Source organism: Zootoca vivipara, chromosome 1 (genome assembly GCF_965207765.1).
Source record: "Zootoca vivipara chromosome 1, rZooViv2.hap1.1, whole genome shotgun sequence".
In the NCBI taxonomy this organism is placed as follows: Eukaryota; Metazoa; Chordata; class Lepidosauria; order Squamata; family Lacertidae; genus Zootoca; species Zootoca vivipara.
This window is the reverse complement of record NC_142582.1, coordinates 10,773,610-10,799,733: the sequence shown is the minus strand read 5'-3', so window position 1 is coordinate 10,799,733 and position 26,124 is coordinate 10,773,610. Positions and strand designations below refer to the sequence as shown.

The 26,124-nt window shown below is 44.6% G+C and overlaps 1 protein-coding gene across 1 annotated transcript in view; it reads left to right on the top strand.

Moving 5' to 3' along the window:
* Positions 1-26,124, top strand: part of LOC118095633 (aldehyde oxidase 4) — a 58,449-nt gene that overhangs the window by 30,703 nt on the left and 1,622 nt on the right. The window contains exons 19-34 of the mRNA XM_035136882.3: positions 1,210-1,329; positions 4,099-4,195; positions 6,057-6,181; positions 7,071-7,204; positions 8,144-8,231; positions 8,688-8,774; positions 9,954-10,145; positions 14,354-14,581; positions 16,523-16,618; positions 16,883-17,011; positions 18,746-18,820; positions 20,447-20,499; positions 21,120-21,234; positions 22,166-22,231; positions 22,973-23,161; positions 23,866-24,033. Of these exons, the coding sequence (XP_034992773.3) occupies positions 1,210-1,329; positions 4,099-4,195; positions 6,057-6,181; positions 7,071-7,204; positions 8,144-8,231; positions 8,688-8,774; positions 9,954-10,145; positions 14,354-14,581; positions 16,523-16,618; positions 16,883-17,011; positions 18,746-18,820; positions 20,447-20,499; positions 21,120-21,234; positions 22,166-22,231; positions 22,973-23,161; positions 23,866-24,033 (1,962 nt within the window). The remainder of the gene's footprint in view (positions 1-1,209; positions 1,330-4,098; positions 4,196-6,056; positions 6,182-7,070; positions 7,205-8,143; positions 8,232-8,687; positions 8,775-9,953; positions 10,146-14,353; positions 14,582-16,522; positions 16,619-16,882; positions 17,012-18,745; positions 18,821-20,446; positions 20,500-21,119; positions 21,235-22,165; positions 22,232-22,972; positions 23,162-23,865; positions 24,034-26,124) is intronic.

Sequence of the window (26,124 nt, the reverse complement as noted above, 5' to 3'; positions counted from 1 at the left end):
GCTCCTGGACAGGGAAAGTCAAATAGTGAAAATCTCAGTTCTAGGCAACCCTTAAATGTGCAAGAGGCCCCACACTGTCTGTGTCTGAATCATTGTTTGAAGGATCCATGAATGCATGATTAAAACATACCTAAATGTCTTTTAAAGGCTTTTGTTCAACATAGCACTGAGGCGAAGACTCTGCAAACGCGAAGGTTTTCCTTGTGCAGCAGAAACTCTTCTCCCTCTGCATCCCCCTAAATCTATTCTGGGGACTCCCCCAACCCTCCAGAGCAAATTTGGGGGGTGTTATGGGGCACACATTGAAGGAGGAGAGGTGAATTTCCATTATGCTGGGACATTTAGCATATGCACTCTACCATAGAGCTATAACCCTTTGAGATAGGATCCTGCAAATAGAACTCCTTACTTAGACCAACCCTGTATGGTGGGTCAATATTATTAACCCATATATCAGATGGAGGTACTGGGCTATTTAAGGCCACCTATTTGGGTATGTGGTAGAGATTACTTTTGAGTTGGGAATTTGAAATTCACTGCCTCTTAGCCACTATCCCATAAAATTAGACGCAAGCCCAATCTTCACCCCTTAATTGTCATGAATTTGAAATGATTGTTTTTTAAAAAATCAAATGTTTATGTTGTCATTCTATATACTGTATATTTTTTGGTCTCCAATATATATACCCTTTTTAAAAGCCGTTTAGTTGTGTCCGACTCTTCAAGACCCCATGGACCAGAGCATGCCAGGCACTCTGAAGAGTTGGACACAACTAAACGACTAAATAACAACAACAACAACAACAACAACAACAAATGCCACATATATACTTTACCAGAGGCTTTCATTGGCAAACCTCTTACATATCCACTTGACAGCTGGTCATTGCAGAGAATTCTGATGAGTCTTCTAGGGTGGGCCCTCAGTTCAGTTGAGGTCAGAGATTATGCCCACCCTTCCTCTGTGGCTGTACATTGAAGAGGAAGGTTGGTAGTGGTAAGCAAGCTGCCATTCAGGGCAATTCACCTGCTGTTACTAATATCCTCACTGTGCTTGAAAAGCTTCCAGAGGACCCTAGGATAGTCTCTGGAACACGGTTTGAAACCCACAGCCTTAGCATGAAATCTATTGAAGTACATTAAGCAACCATGTTGTTGTTGATCTGTATAGTAAAGCCATTCCATTTCTGTTGGTTGGGTGTCATGCAGGTACTATATATCGGCCACATTATCTGCGGTGTGGTTGCAGAATCCTACGAGTGTGCAAAGCAAGCCAGAAGAAAAGTGAAGATAGAATACCAAGAACTGGAACCGATTCTGACCATTGAGGTAAGAAATCAGCCTCTCATTTGTGAAGCTTCAAGGTGTACTTTACTTGCACTTTATCTTAACTGTTGGAATAGATAAGAACAGAGCTTTTTTTATGGGGGGACGCAGGGGGACACATACACCTAAACATTTTGTGAATCTTTGTACTTTTGTCCATTTACTGTATTCATTTCCCCCAATTTGAACTAGAAAATGGTGATTTTCTTGAGTCAAAATGAGAGTACCCCTAAACATTTTTAAAGAAAAAAAGTGGAGGGATGATGGTGGCCATTTGAATTGAATGCAGCTTATTATTGCTGCATATTGAATATATCCCTGTACTATACCTGTTCAAGCTCAGAGAGGAACCAAGTAAAAGGTTGACTTAGGAATCCCAAAGTGGGGCCTGACTCATACACCCTGCGTTATGCCAGAGGCCCCAATGAAGTAAAAACCTTGAGAAGGAGACATTGCAGGAAGACAGAGCAGCCTTGCCAAAGGAAAACATTCGCAGCAAAGGATTCCCTTATCAGAAGGGAATGATGCGCTAAGCTGCCCCAGACAGGGAACATACCCAAGGGCACAGGGAGAAAGTCAGAGATAAGTAACTGACGGCATGCACAGATGATGTGGAGGAAGGGGAAAGGATGCACAGACCACCATAGTGCGTCTATGTTCTATGTTTCTGACCTTTTGCCTTTGCGTGGATGCTTTAGATCCTGCGCCTGTGTCTTAGGAAATCATATTCAGAAAAGGGTATAAGAATTGAGTTTGGAAAATCATTCCTTTGTACTTGCTTTGTACTTGCCAAGTACCTTATTTGCAAATAAAGCCTTTCTCCTTTAAAGAGAAACCCCGGAGTCTCCATTGGCTGCTTCCTGTCATTTTCTTACTGGGTGCAACACAGAACCCGGATACAGCAATAAGGCTGCAAAAGCACTGGATAAAAACATTAGAAAAGCCAAGGCAATGGCCCAGCTAGTTTCCTCCTGCCAGATAAAGCCCAAAGTCAGGAATAAAAATAGCAGTCCTCCGTGGCTGACTGATTCATAGTATTCAAATACCTTCCAAAGGCATCTTGTATCTGAGGCAAAGAAGTGGGATGGCAAACACACACCTGCATAGGATCAGCATGACCTTTCAGTCTTAAGGGTACTATTGGAACATGTAATACCTTGGTTTGACAGCCTATAGGTTAACACTGATAGCATTCAGATGACCATATCTTAATAAGCTGTGTAACCAAAATGCTCCCCACCAACCACCCCAAACTCATGCCTTTGTGCAAGCAAACAAACAAGCCAGGAAGGATTTCACCAACCACGGTTCTCCGTTTTGTCTGAACCAAGAAGCTATGGCATTGGAGCAAGTCAGGAGATTAAGCCAAACTGATGCACATTTGTATTGCAGGTTGTTCAGATGAGCTTTAGTCATCCAAATGTGGCCACTGTGTGCATGTATTTTATAGTTCTGAATTTCAAATCAAAGGGCTTATCGGCTTATTAGGTTGTTCTGCCATCCCTTGAATCAGACGTGTGTCTTTGAGAAAGAGGCAAGGTCCATAAGTATAGCCTCCTTTCAGCAATGTCAGGATGACAGAGTACATACAAACGTACTTAGCATTTGTAGAGTACTGTACCTCAGACCGTTTAGTGCACTTTACATACAGCAGGCGAGGGGAACCTGTAGCCCTACACATGTTGGACTACAACTCCCATCATCTGCAACCATTGGCCATATTGGCTATTGGGAGTCGGAGCCTAGTGACATCTGAAGGGCCACAGTCCCCCACCCTTGGCATGTAGTATCTCAGCAACCTTTAAAACAACCTATAAGATGTCAGTATCATTATCCCCATGTGATAGATTGTGGGGTAAGGTGGTTGAGCGATATTGGTTCACTTGAAGACGCCTAGTAAATTCATGGCTGAGGCTCAACGCTCAGCACTCTGATTACTGTGCTACACCTCCAGCTGCTTTCTGGATGAAATGTGTTCCCCATTCTCACAGGAACTACTCATGTAATAATACTCACTGGGGAGCCGCAAAAGTGGATACAACTTTCAAAGAACAATACGAGAATGGGGGTTGAGTGCTACATGAACGGATGGACAAAGAACACCAAATGCCTTCACCATAACATGAAAAAGGGCAGATTTTGGGATGCCTGAGACAGTCTAAGGGTCTTTTTTTAATATATTTGTTTATTTCTGGAGATAGTTCTTTCCCATACAGCACTTTGGACACAGATCTTTGAACAACAGGGATATGATGAACAGGAAAAGAGCCTATTGTTTAGTTTCTGATCAGGCATGAGCCAACTCCTTAGCTAGAGTAAAATCAGTGCAACCACAGAGCCTAGGGCTAGCCGATCAGAAGGTCGGCAGTTCGAATCCTCGCGATAGGGTGAGCTCCCGTTGCTCGGTCCCAGCTCCTGCCAACCTAGCAGTTTGAAAGCACGTCAAAGTGCAAGTAGATAAATAGGTGCCGCTCCGGCGGGAAGGTAAACGGCATTTCTGTGCGCTGCTCTGGTTCGCCAGAAGCTGCTTAGTCATGCTGGCCACATGACCCGGAAGCTGTATTTCGGCTCCCTCGGCCAGTAAAGCGAGATGAGCACCGCAACCCCAGTGTTGTTCGCGACTGGACCTACTGGTCAGGGGTCCCTTTACCTTTTTTATACTCTGAAAGAATATCAGTGCATCTGAAAGAACTGTAAGATGGTAGTGATGATGACGACGACATAGTGCTTTGTGTTCTGGGACTGAATGCTCTGTTTCCTCCTATTTTTCAGGAGGCAGTTAAGCATAAGTCATTCTTGACAGAAGAAAAGAAAATAGAAAGAGGAAACGTTACAGAATCATTTAAGAATGTTGAGAACATCATTGAAGGTAGGGTGCTATCAGCAATGCATGGGGTTCTCGTGACATAGCAGCAAGCAGGTTCAGTCTATCCATTTACATTTCATTTAAATTTATCACAGATTGGTATGATTACCGGTTGGTGACTGTACCATGAGCACTCCTTATGCAGAAAACATAGCTGTGTGAATCAGAGATGAGAAAGACTTTCAATTCAGCTCTTCTTCTTTCTTCTTCTTCTTCTTCTTCTTCTTCTTCTTCTTCTTCTTCTTCTTCTTCCTCCTCCTCCTCCTCCTCCTCCTCCTCCTCCTCCTCCTCCTCTTCTTCTTCTTCTTCTTCTTCTTCTTCTTCTTCTTCTTCTTCTTCTTCTTCTTCTTCTTCTTCTTCTTCTTCACCTTCTAAAGCACCATTGATTTACACACAATATAATTTAAAACGGTAAAAACACAAAAACAACAAATACATTTAAAACAAGAGTAAAACCCTGACGAGTGGACACTCATGGCAAAGATCCATTTATCCATGTCATGAACTGGTTGGATGCAGAGGAGTGGTGAGAGGAACCAGCTGGGAAGCCACCAGGGAAGAAGGCTCAGAGCCCAGGGAGTGATGGTGGGACAACAATGAGTGGTCAGAGGGAGAAGACTGGGAAGAGGAGGTGTTGGAAGCTGAAGAGGTAACAGGGTTTAGTGAGTAGGGAGAGTCTGTGGCAGAGAGTCTGTGACTTACTGCCCCCGCCCGCCCGTCCCCAGCCTGGCTCTGCTGTCCAGGTAAAACACAATACACTTAGATATCTTCACAATAGGGGTTCATGGATCAGCCTGCTTTGGGTCTGTGTTAATTCTGCATGTTTTCATTTAAAAAAACAACCAGTTTTGTTCTTTTTTGCAGTAATCTGTGGTTTAAAAAACCAACAAAACAGCATGAAAATTTGTATTTTTGTATTCATTTTCTCACAAAATACATATTTCTAACATATTTTTGCTCTAAATTCACATTTCTATTTAACCTAAAACACATCCACAAATTGCATCATAAAACTAGGAGGTCAAAATCCACAGGATAGCTGACCTTTGTAGGGAACCAATTCCTCAAGCACCCCAGCATTACCGTATAAACGGCTCAGACACCACTCTCAGACACCACTCAGATGTAAGCCCTATTGAACTCAATGGAGCTTACTACCAGGTATGAGGATTGCAGCCTATTCCCTCCCCCCCATTTTGTAAAATATTTTTATTGTTATTTTCACACAGAAAGAGAAATACTGTAGTCTAATTTTTGAAGAGCTGCATAGCACACCACCTCAGCTCCAAGAAGAAGGAGAAGCAGAAGCACGGCCGTTGCCTCGAAGAGGAAACAGAAACTCAAAGCCTTTCCTAAAACAGACACACAGTCGTACCTTGGGTGTCAAACGCCTTGGTACTCGGACATTTTGGCTCCTGAACACCGTAAACCCGGAAGTGAGTGTTCTGGTTTGTGAATGTTTTTTGGAAGCCAAATGTCCAACAGGGCTTCTGCGGCTTCTGATTGAGTGAAGGAAGCTCCTCCAGGCAATCGGAAGCCACGGCTTGGTTTTTGAACCATTCCAGGAGTCAAATGGACTCCCGGACCGGATTAAGTTTGACAACCAAGGTACGACTGTATAAACTCATCAGCTCCCCCCTTGTCCACACCAGTCTAGTCCTCTGAGTAGTTTTTCATATTTTATTTTCTTTGGTGCTCTTCTTGGTTGCCCTTCAGTGCCTCTCTACCAATCTGTTTGCTGTTCCTGCTCGTCTTAACCAACCCCTTTTATCAAGCCTACATGCTAAGACATGCAATGAAGTGTTGCGTAGTATGGTGAGGTACAAATCTAATCAAATTAGCCATGCAATTGTTTTTTTAACAGGTGAAATCCATGTCGGAGGGCAAGAGCATTTTTACCTGGAAACAGACAGTGTGTTTGTCGTTCCAAGAAAAGAGGATAAGGAAATGGATATATACACGTCTACCCAATTTGGTTCGAGAGTCCAGGTGAGGCAACTTTGAACTTTGTCTTTGACTGGGGGAAACTCCACAACTGTTTCAGCAGTACACACGAGATGGACCCCACTGGCACAAAAGAGTCTTAAACTGGATGTAATCAGTTGTTGATGTTTCTAATTAAAAACAACAGCATTTGCAGGGGCGTAGGAAGAGGGGGGCGATGGGAGCACAGCGCCCCCGGCAGCGCAATCCCGGTGGGGTGCCATTGCAGCTGCCCCCCGCCCATGCTGGGAGCCACACCCCTCAGGCATCGGTCCCTGCCCCCAGAACGCACACCACGCCCCTGCGGGCAGTGTGTCACGCTCCCAGAACGCACGCCCCACCCCTGGGGCGCATGCCAGCCCCATCCCGCCTGCTCTCCGCTCCCGGTGCCAGAGCAAGTTGGGTGCCACCTCCACTCTCTGCAAGATTCTGGGGATTTCGGGCACTTGCCCAGGGTCCGTGTTCCTTTGGTAGCTGTCATCTTTTAATTTCTACACACAAAAATATACACACATGCTGAATTTCTGTCTTTCAGCATGTGTATCCATTCTCTATAGACATGCTGCTGTTGTTTGGCAGTGGTGGTTCTTTTTTTCCTAATTTGTTGTAGCAGAATCTGTCTCCTGAACAAAGCTATCTCACCGTTTCCCTACCAGCCAGACTTTATTGGGGGGGGGGGCATGTTTTAGCCAGAATATACTGGAAATTGTGCAGTATTTTCAATTAAAAGATTGAGCTCACAAAAGGTAATGCAGGGCAATTAGTATGTACTGGAAATGCAAGGAGATAAAATTAAATATGTACACCTGGAGTAAACATGCTATTAATGATCTAGGGAAATACAAGGCTTTTTAAAAAAAGTGATAATGCTTTTATTTTCTTTGTTTTTTTGCAGCAAACAGCGGCTTCAACATTAAATGTTCAAGCCAATAGGATCATGACCCACACAAAGCGAGTTGGCGGAGCTTTTGGGGGAAAGAGTACAAAACCTTCATTTTTTGCCGCAGCTGCAGCAGTTGCTGCACATAAGTAAGTGTTGCAGTTGTCTGTGATTTTGCTGAAAGCAACTGTCACGGTGGCCGGAGTAGGCTACTTCAGAGTAACGACTCTACACAGCTCTGCATTTTATCTTTTATTGGTGCTGAGTATTTACAGTGCTGATGGCAGTGCTATTTACAAAGACACATCTGTTCAGCTTGAATCAGAACCTCCAAGTGGCTTTTGGCGCGTCTTGCGCCAGCATAACAACTTGGGGAGACCCATCCTCTTCCCCCGACGCTTTCTGCGCAGTTCCGGAGTTGGGGGGACTGGTCTGCCCCCCTTCCTTCCCCCTTCCTGTCCCACCTGGGACGATGGCTCTTCTACCCTGCCAGAGCCTTGGACACCACTTCCTGTTTCCCCACTTGAGCTGGAGCTTTCCCTTTTTTCAGCCTCGCTCGGGGCTGGGCTGGAACTCAGGAGGGGAGGGGCTTCGCGATATCCCTTGCCCCTCACATCCACTAAAACGACAACTGCCTTGTTCATATACAAAACCTCTTTCAATAGAATTTTATAGATGTTCTGTATTTTCCAAAAAGGAAAGGCAATGCCCACACAGCTTATGACAGGGCGTGCATGTTTTATAACTTAAAAACACCCAGTCAGCATCTCCTTATTGTTTGCCTCCAGGGGTCAGTATTTTGCAGGAGCGATTCAAGGACATACTAGAAATTAGGTTTGTACAATAAAAGCAGATTAAAGCACCCTGCTTCCCTGGTGCAACATATGCACTGCAAAGTGCGGAATCAATGGGTGCTTAACAGGAAGATAAACACTGAGCAAGCAAGTCAGCACGAGTGCTTATTGTCATATAACCTCACTGCAAACAGATCAAAATGCTAAATAGAAGCAGACAAATAGGATGTCTGTGGAGCTGTTCTGCTAACAGCTTACCTTGAAGGTAGCCTAAGTCTTTGTTGTTTGGCTTAGAACTGGCCGCCCAGTCCGTTTTATCATGGAGCGAGATGATGACATGCTAATACCTGGAGGTCGACATCCTCTTTGGGGGCAATATAAAGTAAGTAATACTGATTTTTACAAGCTCTGTTTCAGTGACAGGCAAAACTTCCCCATGCTTTGAACTAGATTTTGCACATCCACTGGGCTAAGTCCTTGAGGTATCTCTCCCTACTCTTCCCCAAGAGGATTATTTTGACCCAAAAATATTTGTTTATTTATCAAAAGACTTTTGGCTTTCCCTTCATTGCAAAATGAGTAACAGTAATATCGACCCCAGACAAGGCACTAATACCTTGCAGAAGTCGGGGGTGCATGGTATGGTAAAAAGGGAAATATGATGTATGTACAGGATAGATGGAAGGTATCAAGCATCTTCTCAGATTTATCCTTTGCAAGGGGAACCTAATAAGTTAAAAGAAACACCAGCGGTTTCTAAGATAAATTCACACAGTTCAGAGAATGAAGCATGAGTCTGATGTGTCTTAACTACTGCAATACGCTGTTGCATTTTTAGGTGGGATTCATGAATGACGGCAAAATCAAAGCTGTTGATCTTTTGTTCTACGTAAATGGTGGGTGTACACCTGATGAATCAGAAATGGTAAGTTTTTCAGTGGCAGCACGTTGAATTCACAAGTGGAAAATGGAATGAGAAAGGGGTGATTCACGCATGACAGGATTTCAGAGTTTGGATCTCATTTCTGACATGAAGTTACTAGGGAGCCTTAAGCAAGTCTTCCTCTCGCAGTCACAGCCCTCATCATCAATACGGGATAACAAGATTTGAAACACTTTGGTCCATGATCTCTCTCAGCTTCAGAGCGCTGATGCATCTCCTTGCCAAGGTTGCAAAGGATGTGGAGCGCTGATACAGCTCTGTGCCAAGGGTGCAGGGGAGCCTAGATATGCCTCCGTACACAGCCTCAGTTACAAGCATAAGATGGAATGTGAGAGGTGGGAGGAGCCATTCAACTGAGGCTCTTTTAGAGATTCTTTGGAAGTTTCAGAATGCACTAAGGATGCAGGGAAGGATAAATATATTATGACTGAGCCGCCCCCCCCCCTTTAGAATATGAAATCCAGCTGATTACCCAGATCTTTCTCCATCCTTAGGAGAAACATGCAGGTTTCTTGATGAGTAGGAAACAGGAACCCGGAGAAGCTAGGCAGCTTTTACATTAACAATTTAGGTGGTGTACTAGGTTCCAAAAAAACAGCAACGTTTGAAGCCAGCTTGGGTAGCTTTACCTAGTAGCTGGAGAGAATGTCTCCTCACAGAATGAAGTGCCATTTACAGGTGCTTTGAATGTGACTCTCTGACAGCATGGCATATAGATTTCCTAAGTACAAAGTCAAGTAACCCTGATTACAAGACTTATAGCCTGGTCTCATGCATATTTACTGAGAAGTAAATTCCAATTTTGGTGCTGGTGCCCACTTGTGGAATGCCCTCCTCAGAGAGTCTTGCCTGCTGCCCATGTTGTTGTCTTTTCAATGTCAGGTACGGAGCATATATTTATGCATTTAAAATAGGGAAACAATACTGGAACAATACTGGGATGCGGAGGGTGTTTATGTGGACACCCATACATTAATGGCATGTGTGTGTACATTTTACTCCAGTGTAGACAAGCCCTTGGATTGCTCTGTGGATAAAGAAATATGGAACCTGGATGTACATGCATCCAGGTGTACACACAATTCAGTTGTTTGCCACATTCAACTCCATAAGATGCAGTACTTGTGATTAACAGGTTTGTTATCTATCCCCATGCATTAGGTAATAGACTATGTTGTGCTAAAGAGTTGCAACGCATATGATATCCCCAACTTCCGAAGCCGTGGATGGGCCTGTAAGACTAACTTGCCGTCGAACACTGCCTTTCGAGGATTTGGATTCCCACAGACAGCCCTTTGTGCAGAAACATGGGTGGCAGCTGTGGCAGATCACCTTGGCATGCCACATGACCAGGTAAATGAACGAACCATCAGAGGAAGTGCTGGGCGAGGAGCTCTGTACTGTGATTTGGGTACAATACCACGTTATCATGGCAAATCCATGTTCCCAACCCTACATTTGCAAATAAATAAATAAATGGGGGTCTCCACTTACAGGAGAGGTTTGGCAGAAAGAAGAGGTGCTTAGCCCTTCCTGTGTCAACAGATTCTTCCCTCTAAATGTCCCTTAAGGCCTCCACCAACCCCAGTTTATTTTCAGTTGGCTTATGAAATGTCAAAAAATTAACAAGTGTCTAAATTTTAGGCCCTCTTTGAGTCTGAGTACCAGGCCAAATGGATCTTCTGCCTCCAATTGTCCCTGGCCATAACCCCCAAGCTCCTGACAAATATCAGCCGAGACTGAAAATAAGCTTCAGGTCACACCTGATTCAGTATTTGGATGGTTTCTGTTCCTTCTTTGGGGATAATTTTATTCTAATCAGGGACTTTCCTAGACGGTTCCTATTTTGTGGGTGGGATTCAGTCACGTGCTGGCAAATTCAGGTTATGGGGTTAAAGTGGATTTGTGTCTTGTGAATGGAAAAAAATTAAAGCTTCTCAACATGGACATAGCCAGGATTTTTGTTAGGGGAGGAGGCAGAACCTCAGTTAAGTATTTTTATTGATTTTTATTGATTTAGGGGAGGCAGCTGGCCCCTGCCCCCCCGGGCTACGCCCATGCTTCCCCCCAAAATTGACTTTTCCTGGTCTGGGTGGGAAACTGCCGTGGAAACAATTGCTTGATGTGACGTCATATAACTTCACTGCAAGCAAATCAGAATGAATGCTCAATAATCAGCCAACATCATATAACCTTGCTGAAAACTTTGTGCAAACAAATCATAGTGAATGTTCAATAATCAGGTCATCTGGAAGTGACCTGGGATGTTTATCAGAAGAAACTAAACTTGTCTATGTTTAAAGATTACGCCTACAAACACTCCCTCATGTGGTGAAACTATAGTTTGCAGGCATTCTAGTCCTATATAAGCCATATCAGAATTAAACCATCCACTTCCCCTGAAAAAAGGGACCCAGGTGGTGCTGTGGGTTAAACCACAGAGCCTAGGGCTTGCTGATCAGAAGGTCAGCGGTTCAAATCTCTGTGACGGGGTGAGCTCCTGTTGCTCGGTCCCAGCTTCTGCCAACCTAGCAGTTCGAAAGCACATCAAAATGCAAGTAGATAAATAGCGGGAAGGTAAACGGCGTTTCCGTGTGCTGCTCTGGTTTGCCAGAAGTGGCTTTGTCATGCTGGTCACATGACCTGGAAGCTATACGCCGGCTCCCTCGGCCAATAATGCGAGATGAGCGCGCAACCCCAGAGTCGGTCACGACTGGACCTAATGGTCAGAGGTCCCTTTACCTTTACTCCCCCTGAAACACTCCAGATCTTTCTGACTCTGTCCTTTACTGAAATCAACTACCATATTCACTCTAATCTAATGTGCACCTTTTTTTGGCCAAATTACATTGCGAAAATTAGGGTGCACATTAGATTCAATAGCACATTTACATTCGCCAGCAAATACTATTTTTTGGTTCCAAGGTTCTGAAAACTGAGGTGCTCATTAGATTTGATGGTGCATTAGACTAGAGTAAATGCGGTAACTTTCTCAGGACTGTGGTAGTTTGGGCCCAATTCACTTTGGGAAACAAAGGGATGGCAAAGACCATAACTAAAGCAGCAAATGTTGTTCTACTCCTTCTGCAACACAATATTCTTCATAGTTACTTAAAGTACAGACTTGTGAGGTAATGCTGGTAGATTTCACCCCAAATTATCCTACTTCTGCTAACTTTGAGAGCAATCTTTACTTGATTTTGGAGTACTTACTTGCCTTTGGGGGGCACATGTTACATGCTGAAAGGTTCTGAAACTACCAGTGACATCTTGCCATTTCAAACATAGACATTCTACTTAGAGATTAGGGGCTGGTTATGCAGACTGAGGGTACGCAGGCCTCTCTTACAGGCTACTGTCTGGATGTTGTGAATGCAACCAGAAGCTTTCAAGCTTCAGTGGTGCCTGGTTCTCCTTGGGACTGGTAGGGCAGAAAAAGTAGATGGAGGCAGAGCCAACTAATTCTAGTCTTGTCCGCATCTTTCTCCCTGCCGGGTTCTGCAAGGGAGCTCACTAAGCACTGGTTGCAGGCTGTTTTGTTAGAAAGACCCATTAAAATTGGGTGTGCTAATTCCTTGTTAAAATCCAGGGTTGAAAGTTAGGCTTTTGTTTTTGAAAGTCCTGATGTTGTTGCTTGTCTGCTTTAACATTTTCAGGGCCTGTCATTCCATTAAGCCAGGGGTCAGCAAACTTTTTCAGCAGGGGGCCAGTCCACTGTCCCTCAGACCTTGTGGGGGGCTGGACTATATTTTTTTGGGGGGGGGAGGGAAATGAACGAATTCCTATGCCCCACAAATAACCCAGAGATGCATTTTAAATAAAAGCACGCATTCTACTCGTGTAAAAAACCAAGCAGGCCCCACAAATAACCCAGAGATGCATTTTAAATAAAACACACATTCTACTCATGTAAAAAACATGCTGATTCCCGGACCGTCCATGGGCCGGATTTAGAAGGCGATTGGGCTGGATCCGGCCCCCAGGCCTTAGTTTGCCTACCCTTGCATTAGGCCAAGTGATCCAGATGGCTCAAATAGCAGTTGCTAGGGGGAAGAAACAGCAAAGTATTGGAGAAAGAACACTGTGTACTTCCTGGCCTGTCCCAGGCCTCCCAAGCTAGCTTGCTATTCTCTGGTGTGTTGGAAGATGCCGTCTCATCAGAGAAAAGCAGTGGGACAAGTGTGGATGAGTTGTTCCAGCCCAGGAGTAAGATTGCCATCATTTTCATTTTGGGACAGGGCTTCTGTGTGTAAGTAACTGCAGCAAGCAGTGATGGTGAGTTTCTGTTGCCTAGTAGTAACAGCTTTTGAATACAAAACCTCTTTAGCAGGAAAACAACAGCGTATGTAATTAATGTGTAATGTTCTGGCTTACAAGAACTTGGAAGAAATAGCAGCATGGGCGTAGGCAGGGGGGCAGGAGGGGGCAGTTGCCCCCCCTGGAGGCGGGGCCGGTGGGCGAGAGCGGCGCTGCCGGCGGGGCTGGTGGACAGGGGCGGAGGCGGAGCGCAGCCCGGCGGAGCGCGGGTTCGGCCTTCCGCGCCCTCCCTCCAGCTCCCCGTCGCGCCCTCCGGCGGGGCCAGGCGGGGCGGGGAGCCAGGGAGCGCAGCCGACCCGCTGTCGCCCTGCTGCGTTTTGCTCCCTTGAATTGCCCTCCTTCTCCTGGGGGCGCAGCTCCTTTCCCCGCGGGTGGCTGCTGCTGCGGCGTCCTCATCCTCTCTTCGTGCCCCTTCCTCGACGGGGTGTGGGGGAGGGGTTGCCCCTCCTCAGCCCTGTCTGTGGGGGGGGGTGTGGCGCGGGGGTGGCGCCGGAAGGATGTTTGGGCGCCGGAGGGACCTTCGAGCCACGGCGCCCGATGATCTTGAGGCGGGCCTGCTGTGAGCTGGGAGGGGTGCGTCCGGGCGGCCGCTGCTCGCCCCGCGGGCCACGCCGCCTCGGCCGCCTCCTTCCTCCCGGCGGCAGGCTTGTGGGGCGCCTTCGGCGGGGAGTGTGGAGGGAGCGTGCGCTGGGCGGCGCTTTCGGGTGGGGCGCTCTCTCGGAGCCCTCCCCGCAGCCCTCCCGGCGGAGGCTTCCCGCTCCGCTGCCTGGCGTTCCAGCGGGGCGGCCGCCGCACGGTTTGCGCTGGGGGTGTGTGCGCTTGGGGGGGGCTGTGGCCCCGCTCCGGAGTCACCGCCCGGGATCACCACTTGCGGGCCGTGGAGGGCATCACTGGCGGGGGCACCGCGGTCGTCGAGGGAGGCTCTGCGGGGCGAGTTGCGCACTCGGCGGCTCCTGCGCCAGTGAAGGCTCCGTTTCGGACTTTGGATACCGGGGGATGCCGCGCCCGTCGGGGCGCTCGTCGGCGCCCCTCTCCCGTTTCTCCCGTGCGGGGAGGGGGCGTCGGGGGTGCCTTTGCGCCGCGGCGCTGGATGGGCTTGGGATGGCCCTGGTGGATTGTCTGTTGTCGCCTTGACATCTGTTGTGGCCCCTCCCCTCCCGTGCCTTGGCCCTGCCCCTTGCCACCCCTGGTTTTGATCCTGGCTACGCCCCTGAATAGCAGTGTCGTGCATGTCTCCTCTAAAGGTTCGGTGGATGAACATGTACAAAGGAGTATCTGAGACTCCCTACAAAGAAGAGGTTGATGCTACAAATCTTGTCGCATGTTGGAAAGAATGCCTGGAGAAGTCTGATTACTACAATAGGAGAAAAGCAGCAGAAGAATTTAACAAGCAAAACTACTGGAAGAAGAAAGGGATTGAGATTATTCCTATGCTGTTTTCGGTTGGATTTAATACCACATATTACCACCAGGCAAGCTTTTTGATACTCTAGAAATCTACCCATCTACAAAGTAAAGCAGAGTAACAAGAGTCAAAGTTGTTATAAACATACAGGGCAGACAGCAATTTGTGTGGGTACAATGGCACAGGGGGAAAGGGTTAAGCTAGTGTGGTGTAATGGTTAAGAGCGGTAGACTCATAATCTGGGGAACCGGGTTCGCATCTCCGCTCCTCCACATGCAGCTGCTGGGTGACCTTGGTCTAGTCACACTTCTTTGAAGTCTCTCAGCCAAACTCACCTCACAGAGTGTTTGTTGTGGGGGAGGAAGGAAAAGGAGATTGTTAGCCACTTGGTCTAGTCACACTTCTTTGAAGTCTCTCAGCCAAACTCACCTCACAGAGTGTTTGTTGTGGGGGAGGAAGGAAAAGGAGATTGTTAGCCACTTTGAGACTCCTTAGGGTAGTGATAAAGTGGGATATCAAATCCAAACTATTCTTCTTCTTCTTCTTCTTCTTCTTCTTCTTCTTCTTCTTCTTCTTCTTCTTCTTCTTCTTCTTCTTCTTCTTCTTCTTCTTCTTCTTCTTCTTCTTCCCTCTGGTGCCACAGTCCCAATCCTGGATCTGCACTTACCATTAAATAAACTGTGGGACACCCATTCACAGATCTCTTGCCTACTTGTCTAGCTGCAGGTCATCACCCCACGCCCCCAGTGTATTGTTCAGGCCACCCCAATCTCTGCTGAACAATGCACGATTCCAGGGGTCTTGGCAGGGTTTGTGTTTCCATTGGAAAATCAAGGCACAGCGGAGACTGTAGTGCCTTTAAGAAATATGGTTTATTTATACATATTCAAACCTGAGTCTGGATGAAGAGAGGGTTCTGAGCATCACATCTCAAGAGGGCACGGCATTGGATTCAAAGGCAGCCCTCTACCACCCTGCATGGCATTTGGACCCACACTTCTTCCCCAAAACCCTTGCTAAAAAACGCAGCCTAAGCCTCATGCAGAAAGGACACCTTTTTTTACCTGTGGTGACACCATACCCCTGCAACCCTGGCAACCTTCCCCTCCCAACTCTTCTGTCCACTACTCAGAGTGATGGTGGTGGGAGGACAGGGGACAGTATTTGCATTGTCAATCACTCTTAATGTTCCAGACTCTGCTCCCCTTCCTTTCTTAATGGCACCTCTATCAGCTGATCTCCTGAACAGGAAAATGTATAACCTGTATTTCTACATCGCGCCTGGCATCTTCCCTTAATATTCCAAATATTAGGTAAATTGCAACATCTAAGAATTTAGGAGGATCTGCTCCCCACCCAAACTCATAACAGTATCTGTTTATTTGGAGTATTTCTATTCATTTTAAACATAGGTGAGACATAGCTTTAACAAAAGCACAGGGGAAATTTCCCCCCCACCCCAGTTCAGAGATGGGAATTGTTTCTGCTTTTTGATTTGTGCCCCATCTATAAAGGATGTGATCAAGGGTGTGATGTGCAGCCATTAAAAAGAATTGGAATTTTACTATTCACCTGAACTAAATAGAGACATGACAGATTTCTCAATGCGCTCATGATCCTTGATTGTTGACTAAGCTGGCTGGGAATTGTAGTCCCAACATTATCCAGAGACTCAAAGCTGAAGAATATTGTTATAAGGAACAGTTCTCTTTATGCTGTTGCTAGGCTTCAAGAAGGCTGCTAAGATATCAGACCAAAATCTCATCTAGTCAGTACCGTCATTGGCAACTGCTTTCTATCTGAGTTCTTTCCTACCCCTGCTAGTACCCCAAAATTCTCATCAAGTGACTGAACCTGTGACCTGTGCTCAAGCACTCTACTCTGTTATCAACGTGTCCTTTTTTTCTGCCACTTTGGGAAATATGTTCTTTGCTCCTGAAATGTTTTTCTGTATCAAATCATAGCAGGGTTTGATCTGATGGATAATCAGTTTGTTATTTTTCTGTAGGCTGCAGCTCTGGTCCACATCTATTTGGATGGGTCTGTGCTGGTGTCCCATGGTGGAGTGGAAATAGGACAAGGAATATACACCAAGATGTTACAGGTAGTACGAAATATCAAACACCTACATACAAACAAAGCTGCTCACTCCTTTGCTAGCTAAATGTGTATGTTCCAGTTTACGTCTGGGTTTTTAAAAATAGAGAAAAGTTTCAATGTTCATATTTTCTGAGCTAGATAACTAATTTTCTAACAAGTTTGCTCCTGTATGTGCCTAACTGTAACTATAATAAATGTTATTTTCCCCTGTTGGTTTGAAGTTATGCTGTTAACCCCTGGTCAATATCTTTGTTTTCTAAACTAAAAGGTTGCCAGCCACGAATTGAAGATACCATTATCTTACATACATCCTTATGAAACAACTTCAGTAACAGTACCTAATGCGATGATCACCGCAGGATCAATTGGCACTGAAGTCAATGGGAAAGCAGTCCAGGTTAGATACTTATCTGTGCCTATTGTTTTAAGTTCTCTGAGAATTTCCCTATTCCTGTTGTTCAGGGTGCTTTTGATATTTTGATATTGTTATGGTTTGTTCAAAATACTTTTGTGTATGTTATTTTCTTCTGGCACGCAGTGGCTGCATATACATTATACTTTTAAAGAAAGCGTAATGCCCCCCAAAGAATATTGGAAACTGTAGTTTTCTCCCTCACAGAGCTACAATTCCCTAATATGCTATAATTCCCAGAATACTTTGGGAGGAAAATGTGCACTGCATGTGCTTTAAATGTATGGTGTGTACTATAAATAGGAACCGCTACAGCGGGAAGGTAAACGGTGTTTCCATGTGCTGCTCTGGTTTGCCAGAAGCGGCTTTGTCATGCTGGCCACATGACCTGGAAGCTATACGCCGGTTCCCTCGGCCAATAATGTGAGATGAGCGCGCAACCCCAGAGTCGGTCACGACTGGACCTAATGGTCAGGGGTCCCTTTACCTTTACCTTACAATGATAACTCAAGGCCTGTAAACTGGATCACTTAATAATAAGGCTTTGTTTTGGTTTTCTAAACTGAATTTTCCCAACGTAAACAGATGCCAATGTTGGATGCTGCTAAGGTTGTAGCTTAGGGGTAAGGAACCTGCAGCAGTTCAGAGGTTCTTTGGACTCCAACTCCCATCAGTCCCAGCCACCATAGCCAGTGGTCAGAAGTGATGGGAGTTGTAGTCTTAAAAAATACACACTGGAGATTCATGGGTTTTTCATTCCTGCTGTCATTCTGTGCCCACTTACCTAGAAATAAGATCTAGTGAAGTCAGCAGGGCTTGCATCTGACCAGACGTATATTGGGTTGCGCTGTAAAAAACCACACACTGAAATTGGAGAATTGGCTTCAGTGGGATTTAAACATTACAAACTTTATTTGAAATGGGGCCTCATTCTCTAGCTGTTAGAGAGTTCAGACCTACTCCTGTACTCACTTATAGCCTTACTAGGAAGGACCATAGTGTTATAGTGGGGTTGGTGGTCCAGGTTCCTTAGCTTGCAGGCCTTAATGAGGCTTGCAGACCTCCCCATTTAGCCCTGAGGCTGTTTAGCCACATCCACCTGATATCAGGTGTGGGCAAGTAAAACAACTGAACTTGAAGGCACCAACTACCAGACTTGGTATAAAGCAGTTTCTTAAAATCCGTTCTTTTTTGTTTATCATATTTAAGGACAAACGCAACTCTCAAGATCAGTCTTAGCTGTACTTTCCTTCATGAATTCCACACTAGCTTCCCATTGTTTTGTAATCTGTTGCAATACTCTACAGTTATTCTTTTAGAGTTCTCATTGCATGTTACTTTCAACGTGGTTATTTTATGCTGGGCTGTAATACTCCAATCTGTGGTTATTGCTCCTGGCAGTGAAATTTGTATTTCTTTGATTTTACATTTGAAAATGTATTCTAATTTCAGTACCCGCCCTGAGAGAATTTGTCAAAATATTCTAAACAAATGAATAAAAATAAACAATAGCACTAAAAATTGTTTTTGACAAATAGCTTTCCTATGCTGAGGAAACTTTGCCTATTTAATTTATCCATGTTATAAAGAAGTTTAAGGCCAAAAAAAGGTGCCAATCCTAGAATACAATACTGAAAATATATTTTTTAAAAAGTGAAACGTGGGTTTCATTATTGTTGACTAATTTGTCTTACCTTTCTTTGCCACCCTACTTCACAGAATGCCTGCCAAATTCTCCGGAAGCGGCTAGAACCAATAATGAAGAAAAACCCTCAGGGGAAATGGGAAGATTGGGTAAACACCATCTACATCTTAAAACTGAATCATGACCCAACTTGCATCGCATACTCAGAAAAAAACTACCCCTTTTCCTTTTGCTATGAATCTAAATAAACAAGCCTTCCCCAACCTGGTGTCCTGCTACATTGCAGCTTACCAGATCCGAAGAGGAACAAAACTTTCACCTAAAATGCAACTGATTAAGCTAGACCAAAATTAAATCTAAGCATGTTGCCCAATCTCAGATCTTGCACTGGTTCCAGATTCAATGTAAAACATACACAGTATTTTTGGAGAGATGTCAATATCACAGGGCAGTTCAAAGTCTATCAGTTGATCTCTAGCCCATTTCTGCCCATTTTCTAGCCCATTTCTGTTTAGTTAATGGAATGTTTGCAAAGAATGTAAGGTAAAAATAAAGGTAAAGCCCAGTATCTCTGGATGGTTAAGTCCAGTCAAAGGCTAATACATTGCTTCAGGCTGAGGGAGCCTGCATTTGTCCACAGACAGCTTTCCAGGTCATGTGGCCAGCATGACTAAACTGCTTCTGGCGCAACGGGACACTGTGATGGAAGCCAGAGCGCATGGAAATGCCGTTTACCTTCCCGCCGCAGCAGTCCCTATTTATCTACTTGCACTGGTGCGCTTTCTAACTGCTAGGTTGGCAGAAGCTGGGACAGAGCAACGGGAGCTCACCCTGTCGTGCGGATTTGAACTGCTGACCTTGTGATCAGCAAGCCAAAGAGATTCACTGGTTTAGACCACAGCACCACCCGTGTCCCTTAATGCAAAGAATGTAGGATTTGGCAAACCTTTGTCTGATCTTGCAAGGCACTTCTTACTAGCTTGAGTGAAACTGCATGCTCAGGATTACTTCAATCTGTTTTGTTATGCCTTATTAATTCAGAGATCCTTACTTTAAATTGGACGATTCTTCTAGTTTAAAAAACAAGAGTAGTCCTCATAAGGCTTTTCCTTCTCATTTCCGTCATTGTATTTTTAAATGGTTTTAAGTGTTCAAGAGTTTTAATAGGGTACCTCATTTATTTATTTTTAAAAATTCATTGAGTGTTGTGTTTTTAGTCATAGCTGCTTTAATTCATATTGTGGGCTGCCTGGGGCCTTGTATTGGGAGCAAGGTAGGATATAAATAAAATAAAATAAAAAAGAGATCTTGCACACATAATGGACAAGCAACCTCAGCTGTCTCAATTTTAAACACACAGAGACTTCAGCCTGTGATGGGCTTTCCTACCCATCAGTGTAACACAGGCCACATTCAGACAATAATATATCTGCCTGATAAGCTGAAACATGATCATCCAAACTGGTCTGGTCTGTAGGACCCATGCAGGCTGCTCACACACAAGCCACGTAGCTGGTTGCAAGCTCTCAGCACAGGAAAAAGAGACCTTTTGCTGCTATGCTTAGAATGTTTATAGTTCTGTGGGGCTGAATGGATAGCATAGGAAGCCTCAGTGCAGGCAGTTGTGGCTCTGGAAGACAAATACTGGTAATAAATCCTGCCTGTGTTGTGCAGAGATAGAAAGTTCATTCTTAAAGCTCCTTCTTATTTTGCTGTATACACATTTATTTTTATATTTATTTTTGGAATCTGATTTAAAGATATTCCTCTTGCAGATTATGAAAGCTTATGAGGAAAGCATCAACCTCTCAGCTTCAGGCTACTTCAAGTAAGGCATCCATTATTGTTTTCTAAACTGCTGTCTTTTGGAGTACCACTAAGGCTGATTGGGGTTGGATAGTTTAAAGTTAAGTCTCAAGTTTTGGATGCTGCACTTGATGCCAACTATACTTACTGTGTATGTTGCAAAGGGGCTGTACTGTTTTCCAGGAGACCACATCCGATGTCGGAGGAGCCAGTGTTAGATGTAAGTCTTTCTTTCAGCCGGAACTCACTGGAACTCAGTTCTGGCACCTTTCAGGTGGCCGTCATTGCCATTATAAGAGAACAACGAAGGCATTCATGGAGAGTTCCAGCACCTCTTTTTCTAGAAAAATAGCACTGGTTAGATGGCATCAAAGAAACCCCAGGATTCCAGAAATGGGGTGTGGACCAGTGTCTCTATTGCCATAATCAGATAGGGTTCAACAGGAAAATACCCATTCTGTCATTGGGTAGTCCATCTCACAGCCAGTTCCTTTTTCTGCCTCCCACCCTGTGCTGGCAAAATATAGAGCATTCAAGTAATTTGGCCTTTTTTTTATTTTAAACATGATTTCTGTTGAGCATGCTGTAGTAAAACTGAAATCTAACATCTAAACGACTTTTTCCTTCCCCTCCACCCATCAGAGGATATGTCACCAATATGGACTGGAAGACAGGAGAAGGCCACGCCTTTCCATACTACGTTTTTGGTACTGCTTGTTCAGAGGTTGAGATTGACTGCCTGACCGGTGATCATAAGGTAAAAATTGAGCACTACCTCCTCTTTGGCAATTCATAGGCCACTGGGTGGTTTGATGGGTCTCCTTTGCTCTCTGTTTGGATATGAACTGTTCTTTGACTGAGGGAACATTGTGCCACTCGATATTTTGACAAGCAGCCAATGTGATTGTGTATCAAAAAGGAATAAACGGCCAGCCACTGAAGATGGAAAACTTCCATTGCTGTTGGAATGGACAGCTGGGTTGTGCTTAAGACGCCCATATACTGCAACGGCTAGAATAATCTTACTTGTGCCTTGGTAGTATTACAAACTGTATCTGGAACCAGGCACTGTCATCACAGCCATGTTTTTTGGAGGAGGGCATAACTCAATGGGTCCAACCCCTTAAGGTCCCAGATTTAATCCTTATAATTTCCAGTTGAAAGGACCAGGTAGCAGATTGTCTGGAGAGCTGCTGCCAGTGAGAGCATTTAGTACTGGGCTAGTTGGATGAACTTTATAAGACAGCTTCATATGTTCTAGCGTAGAAAGACCATTGGCTGCACTATAATATGGCCTCTCCTTACAAGATAATGCTTGGAGATAGGATTCTTCCTTTGTCGGAACCCTGGACTATCTGGGACACAACAGTAAACCCCAAGTTTTCCAAATGCAAGAGAGAGACTGAACATCAACATCAAAATGTCAGGTTTCTGGTTTCCATCCCTCTTCCTTGTTTTGGTCAGTGGGGGAAATTATCTGATGCTCATATTCAGGGACTTCTGCAAACTCAAGTTCAAAAGTAAGTCAGGGCTCAGGGCTTCAGAGATGTTCTGATGTGCTAGAAATTCAATTTTGAGGCCCCTGATATTGTGTTCATGGTTGCTGTACTTTCGAGTTGGATGTCCTTTGTCTTCTATTTTTTCTTAAGGCTTTATAATGTGCTGACAACAGCTTATTTGTCCAACAGAACATCCGAACAGACATCGTCATGGATGCCTGCTTCAGCATCAATCCAGCTGTTGACATAGGACAGGCATGTACCAAGAGCTTTGAACTTACACTTTATACTAGCTGTAAGCAAATAGACCGGGGCCTTTCTGGATGGTAAAAAATAAATAAATGCCCAGTTGCATTTTATTCTTGGAGTGCTTCCTCCCGTCAGCGTTGATCCATTGCCAAAAGTGGATTTTTGCTCCTGCATCTAATGGATGGGTAGGAAGCCTTGCTGCTTGCTGGCCAAGAAATCACCTTTCATGAATAAGTTTGGTGGGCAGTCCTTCTGAAAAGTGTACTGATTTGGTACTCCCCTGATTCAAGGAACTATCATTCAGTAGCCATTTCTCCATTAGCAAGTGATCTGCCTACATTATACAGTATTTTATGAATAAATTTACACCAGCTTTATAGCTGAGTCGCATACTTGTTTTTGCTGCCACTGAAGCAGTCCTATATACTAAAAGAGACTTCCTCTTTCCTACCACATATTTCAATGATTGCTCAGTATATCCACCCTGCAAAATGAAAGTGCTGACAACTTCCTTGAAAACGGGCAGTACCTTTCCCCACCCTAACCATTCCCCAATTCATTTTTATTGCATTTTTACTGTATTAAGGGGAAGGTGTTTAGCAATCAGAATGTCTGGAACTGAACACAGAGGAGTGTCAGAGCAAATTTCCAGCCCTCCTGGCTGCACAGGGGAAAGAGTAAATACTTTGAGCAAATCACAATCTATTTAAAATTAAAATCAGAATTTATGCATTTTTATTCTGTCAGATTGAAGGTGGCTTTATGCAGGGACTTGGACTTTATACGATGGAAGAAATATACTTCTCCCCGGAAGGACAGCAGTACACGCTGGGTCCAGACACATATAAAATTCCTGCTGCCTGTGATGTCCCAGAACAGTTTAGAATCTACCTCTTGCCTAATTCAAGAAACCCAATTGCAATCTATTCCTCCAAGGTAAACAAATTTAAAGTGTGGGGATGGATAATACATAGGAGGGTGTTTGGTACAGATTAGTTACTATTACAGTGAATCTCCAGGAGGCTCAATTAAAGCAGTCATCTCAAAGCAGATAATCTAGAGATGGTTATCTCTAGAAACAAAGGAAGGCTTTTAAAGCCATTTTCTGATATTTTATTGCCAGTTTATCTTCTTATGTTTCCCCATTCCAGTTAATGCCTAAATATCTTAAGTGGATGCTTTGCCACTCGGAACACATTGTCTGCAATCTGCCAAACTCCGACTTGCACAACCACTCTTAATTTTAATGGGATTATGCAGAACAATTTATTTAAAAGTTTTTTAATTGAGTTATAGCTGAGGTGTGGTGGTGACACCTTGGAACCATTTGTGAGACAGGAGCTTGCATGCCCATCCAGAACAAGGTGACTAACTGTCAAATGGTGATTGGAAAAAATATGATCTAACCATGGGTAGGCAAACTAAGGCCCGGGGGCTGAATCCGGCTCAATCGCCTTATAAATTCGGCCCGCAGACAGTCCGGGAATCAGCATGTTTTTACATGTGTAGAATGTGTCCCACAAGGTCTGAGGGACAGTGGACCGCCACCCTGCTGAAAATGTTTGCTGACCCCTCATCAAACTGTATGGCTTTTCCCTTATCTTTGTGTTCCATGGTCGGTTGTCTTCACATTCCTACAGGGTGTAGGTGAAGCTGGGGTATTCCAAGCATGCTCTGTGTTTTTTGCTATACGGGATGCAGTGGCTGCTGCCCGGAAGGAAAGAGGATTACACCGTGTTTTCACTTTGGACAGTCCACTGAACATAGAAAGGATTCGCATGGCCTGTGTTGATCACTTTACAGAGATGGTAAATACTTCCTTAAAAACACCACCACCACCTTATATTCCATTCATTTTGTGCTTTCTTCCTCTTGGCATCAGCAAGACACAGAAGACTGAGGCAGAGAAGTGAGGGGCCCAGTATGACTCAGCAGAGCAGAGAACCTAGGATAAAATGGCTGAAGGACCATCTAGTCTAGTGGGCTTAGCCGGGGAGGGGGGGCTGCCCCCCAAATAAGTAAAAATCAATACAAATCAATACAAATCTGAGGTTATGCATCTCCTATGTTATAAGAAAATACTGCTCTCTTTCCCTTATGGGGTATCTACCATAAGAGCCCGTATAGAGTCCTTAAGTAGGTTCTCTATCAGTAGGAGAAAATAACAGAGGCCAACGAGAGAATATTGAGAAGCAAGGCAACTAGTAAGCCTGATATTTATTAACTGTTGCAACAGGGTGCTCACTCTGCACGCACGCAAGAGGCAGGAGAGACCCAGAACAATGGTGCGCAAGCCCTTATATAGACTTCTGAAGTTGCCCACCCTGTAGCCAGAGACTCATCCCAAAAAATCATACATACATCACAGAAGGAGGCGATCTCCAACAAAATTCCTGTTTGTTCAGGATACCTGATAATGGCCACTGATTCCTCTACCTGGGCAGCCTGGGCATTTTTTGTGATGGTAAATGCTTACAGTAGTTCCTGAATCCAGGTCACAGGCTCACCCTATTCATACCCAAATAAGCCCTTGAGACAGGATTTGAGCAAAGAGACAGTGGGGAGGCTTTCCAATTTCCTTCCTCACCGCAGAGAAATATTTGAGGTCAATTTGGAAGAGTCAAAATGGCTTCAGGATTGCTCTCCTGCACTATTTCAGACACGTGGTTTATATACTTATGTGTTTGTCTTGTAGATTTATGAACATATGATCTATATATATATGAGACCTTATAATTCCTATAACACCTAACAAAAGCCTGCTCCCCTAACAAAAATCCTGGCTACGTCCATGCCCTGCCCCTGTTGTACCAGTAAAAATGTAGCTATTTAAATGTTTTGTTTGTAAATAGAACATGTTTTATTTATAATTTATACAAAATACAATTGCATAAAATGATAGGAACATAATGAAATATTGTTGAAGCAGAAAAGCATAGAATCACAGAGCTGGAAGGGACCCCAAGGGTCATCTTTCTAGTGCAGGGGCAGGCAACCTAACTTAGCCCATGGGCCGGATGCAGCCCAAACACCTTCTCAATCCGGCCCACGGACAGTCTGGGAATCAGCTTGCTTTTACATGAGTAGAATGTGTCCTTTTATTTAAAATGCACCTCTGGGTTCTTTGTGGGGCCTGCCTGGTGTTTTTACATGAGTAGAATGTGTCCTTTTATTTAAAATGCATCTCTGGATTATTTGTGAGGAATTCGTTCATTTCCCCCCCCCCCAAAAAAATATAGTCCAGCCCGCCACATGGTCTGAGGGACGCTGGACTGGCCCACAGCTGGAAAAGGTTGCTGACCCCTGTTCTAGTGCAATCCCATCCAATGCAGGAAACTCAGCTAAAGCAGCCATGACCAATGGCCATCCAACCTCTGCTTAGAAACCCCTAAGAAAGGAGAGTCCAGAACTTCCCAATGGAGATCCATCTTCCATGTATTATAAAAAAGTAAACAACACTTATTTGACCCCAGTTATTTGACATAGAGGGGGGAACCTATAGGTACAGTCAGTGCCTATTTTTCACCTGTGGCCCCCCTTGGAATATTCAGGTGGATGCCAACAACTATCGGACAGTAAGTGCTTCAAATACTTGAAAGGTGCTAAATAAAACATAAGGGAGCACTATTGCAAGTTAGAGTCCTCTTCTAAAAGATACCGGTAACTTCAGTCCTGGGTTATAGCAAGAATCCTACCCCTGCCCTTCATCTCAGTTGCTTCCAGAGTCCAAGATGCAGCACAGGGCAGTCAGGTCCAGCAACTCACCAATTTTGTGCCCAACAACAACAACTTAGCATTTTCAACAGGGAAGGCAGGGAGGATGTGTGTCAAAAAAACTATCATTACAAAACAACTTTTAAAGGCTGCTCTTGGGAATATTTGACATCAAGGCTGTAAAC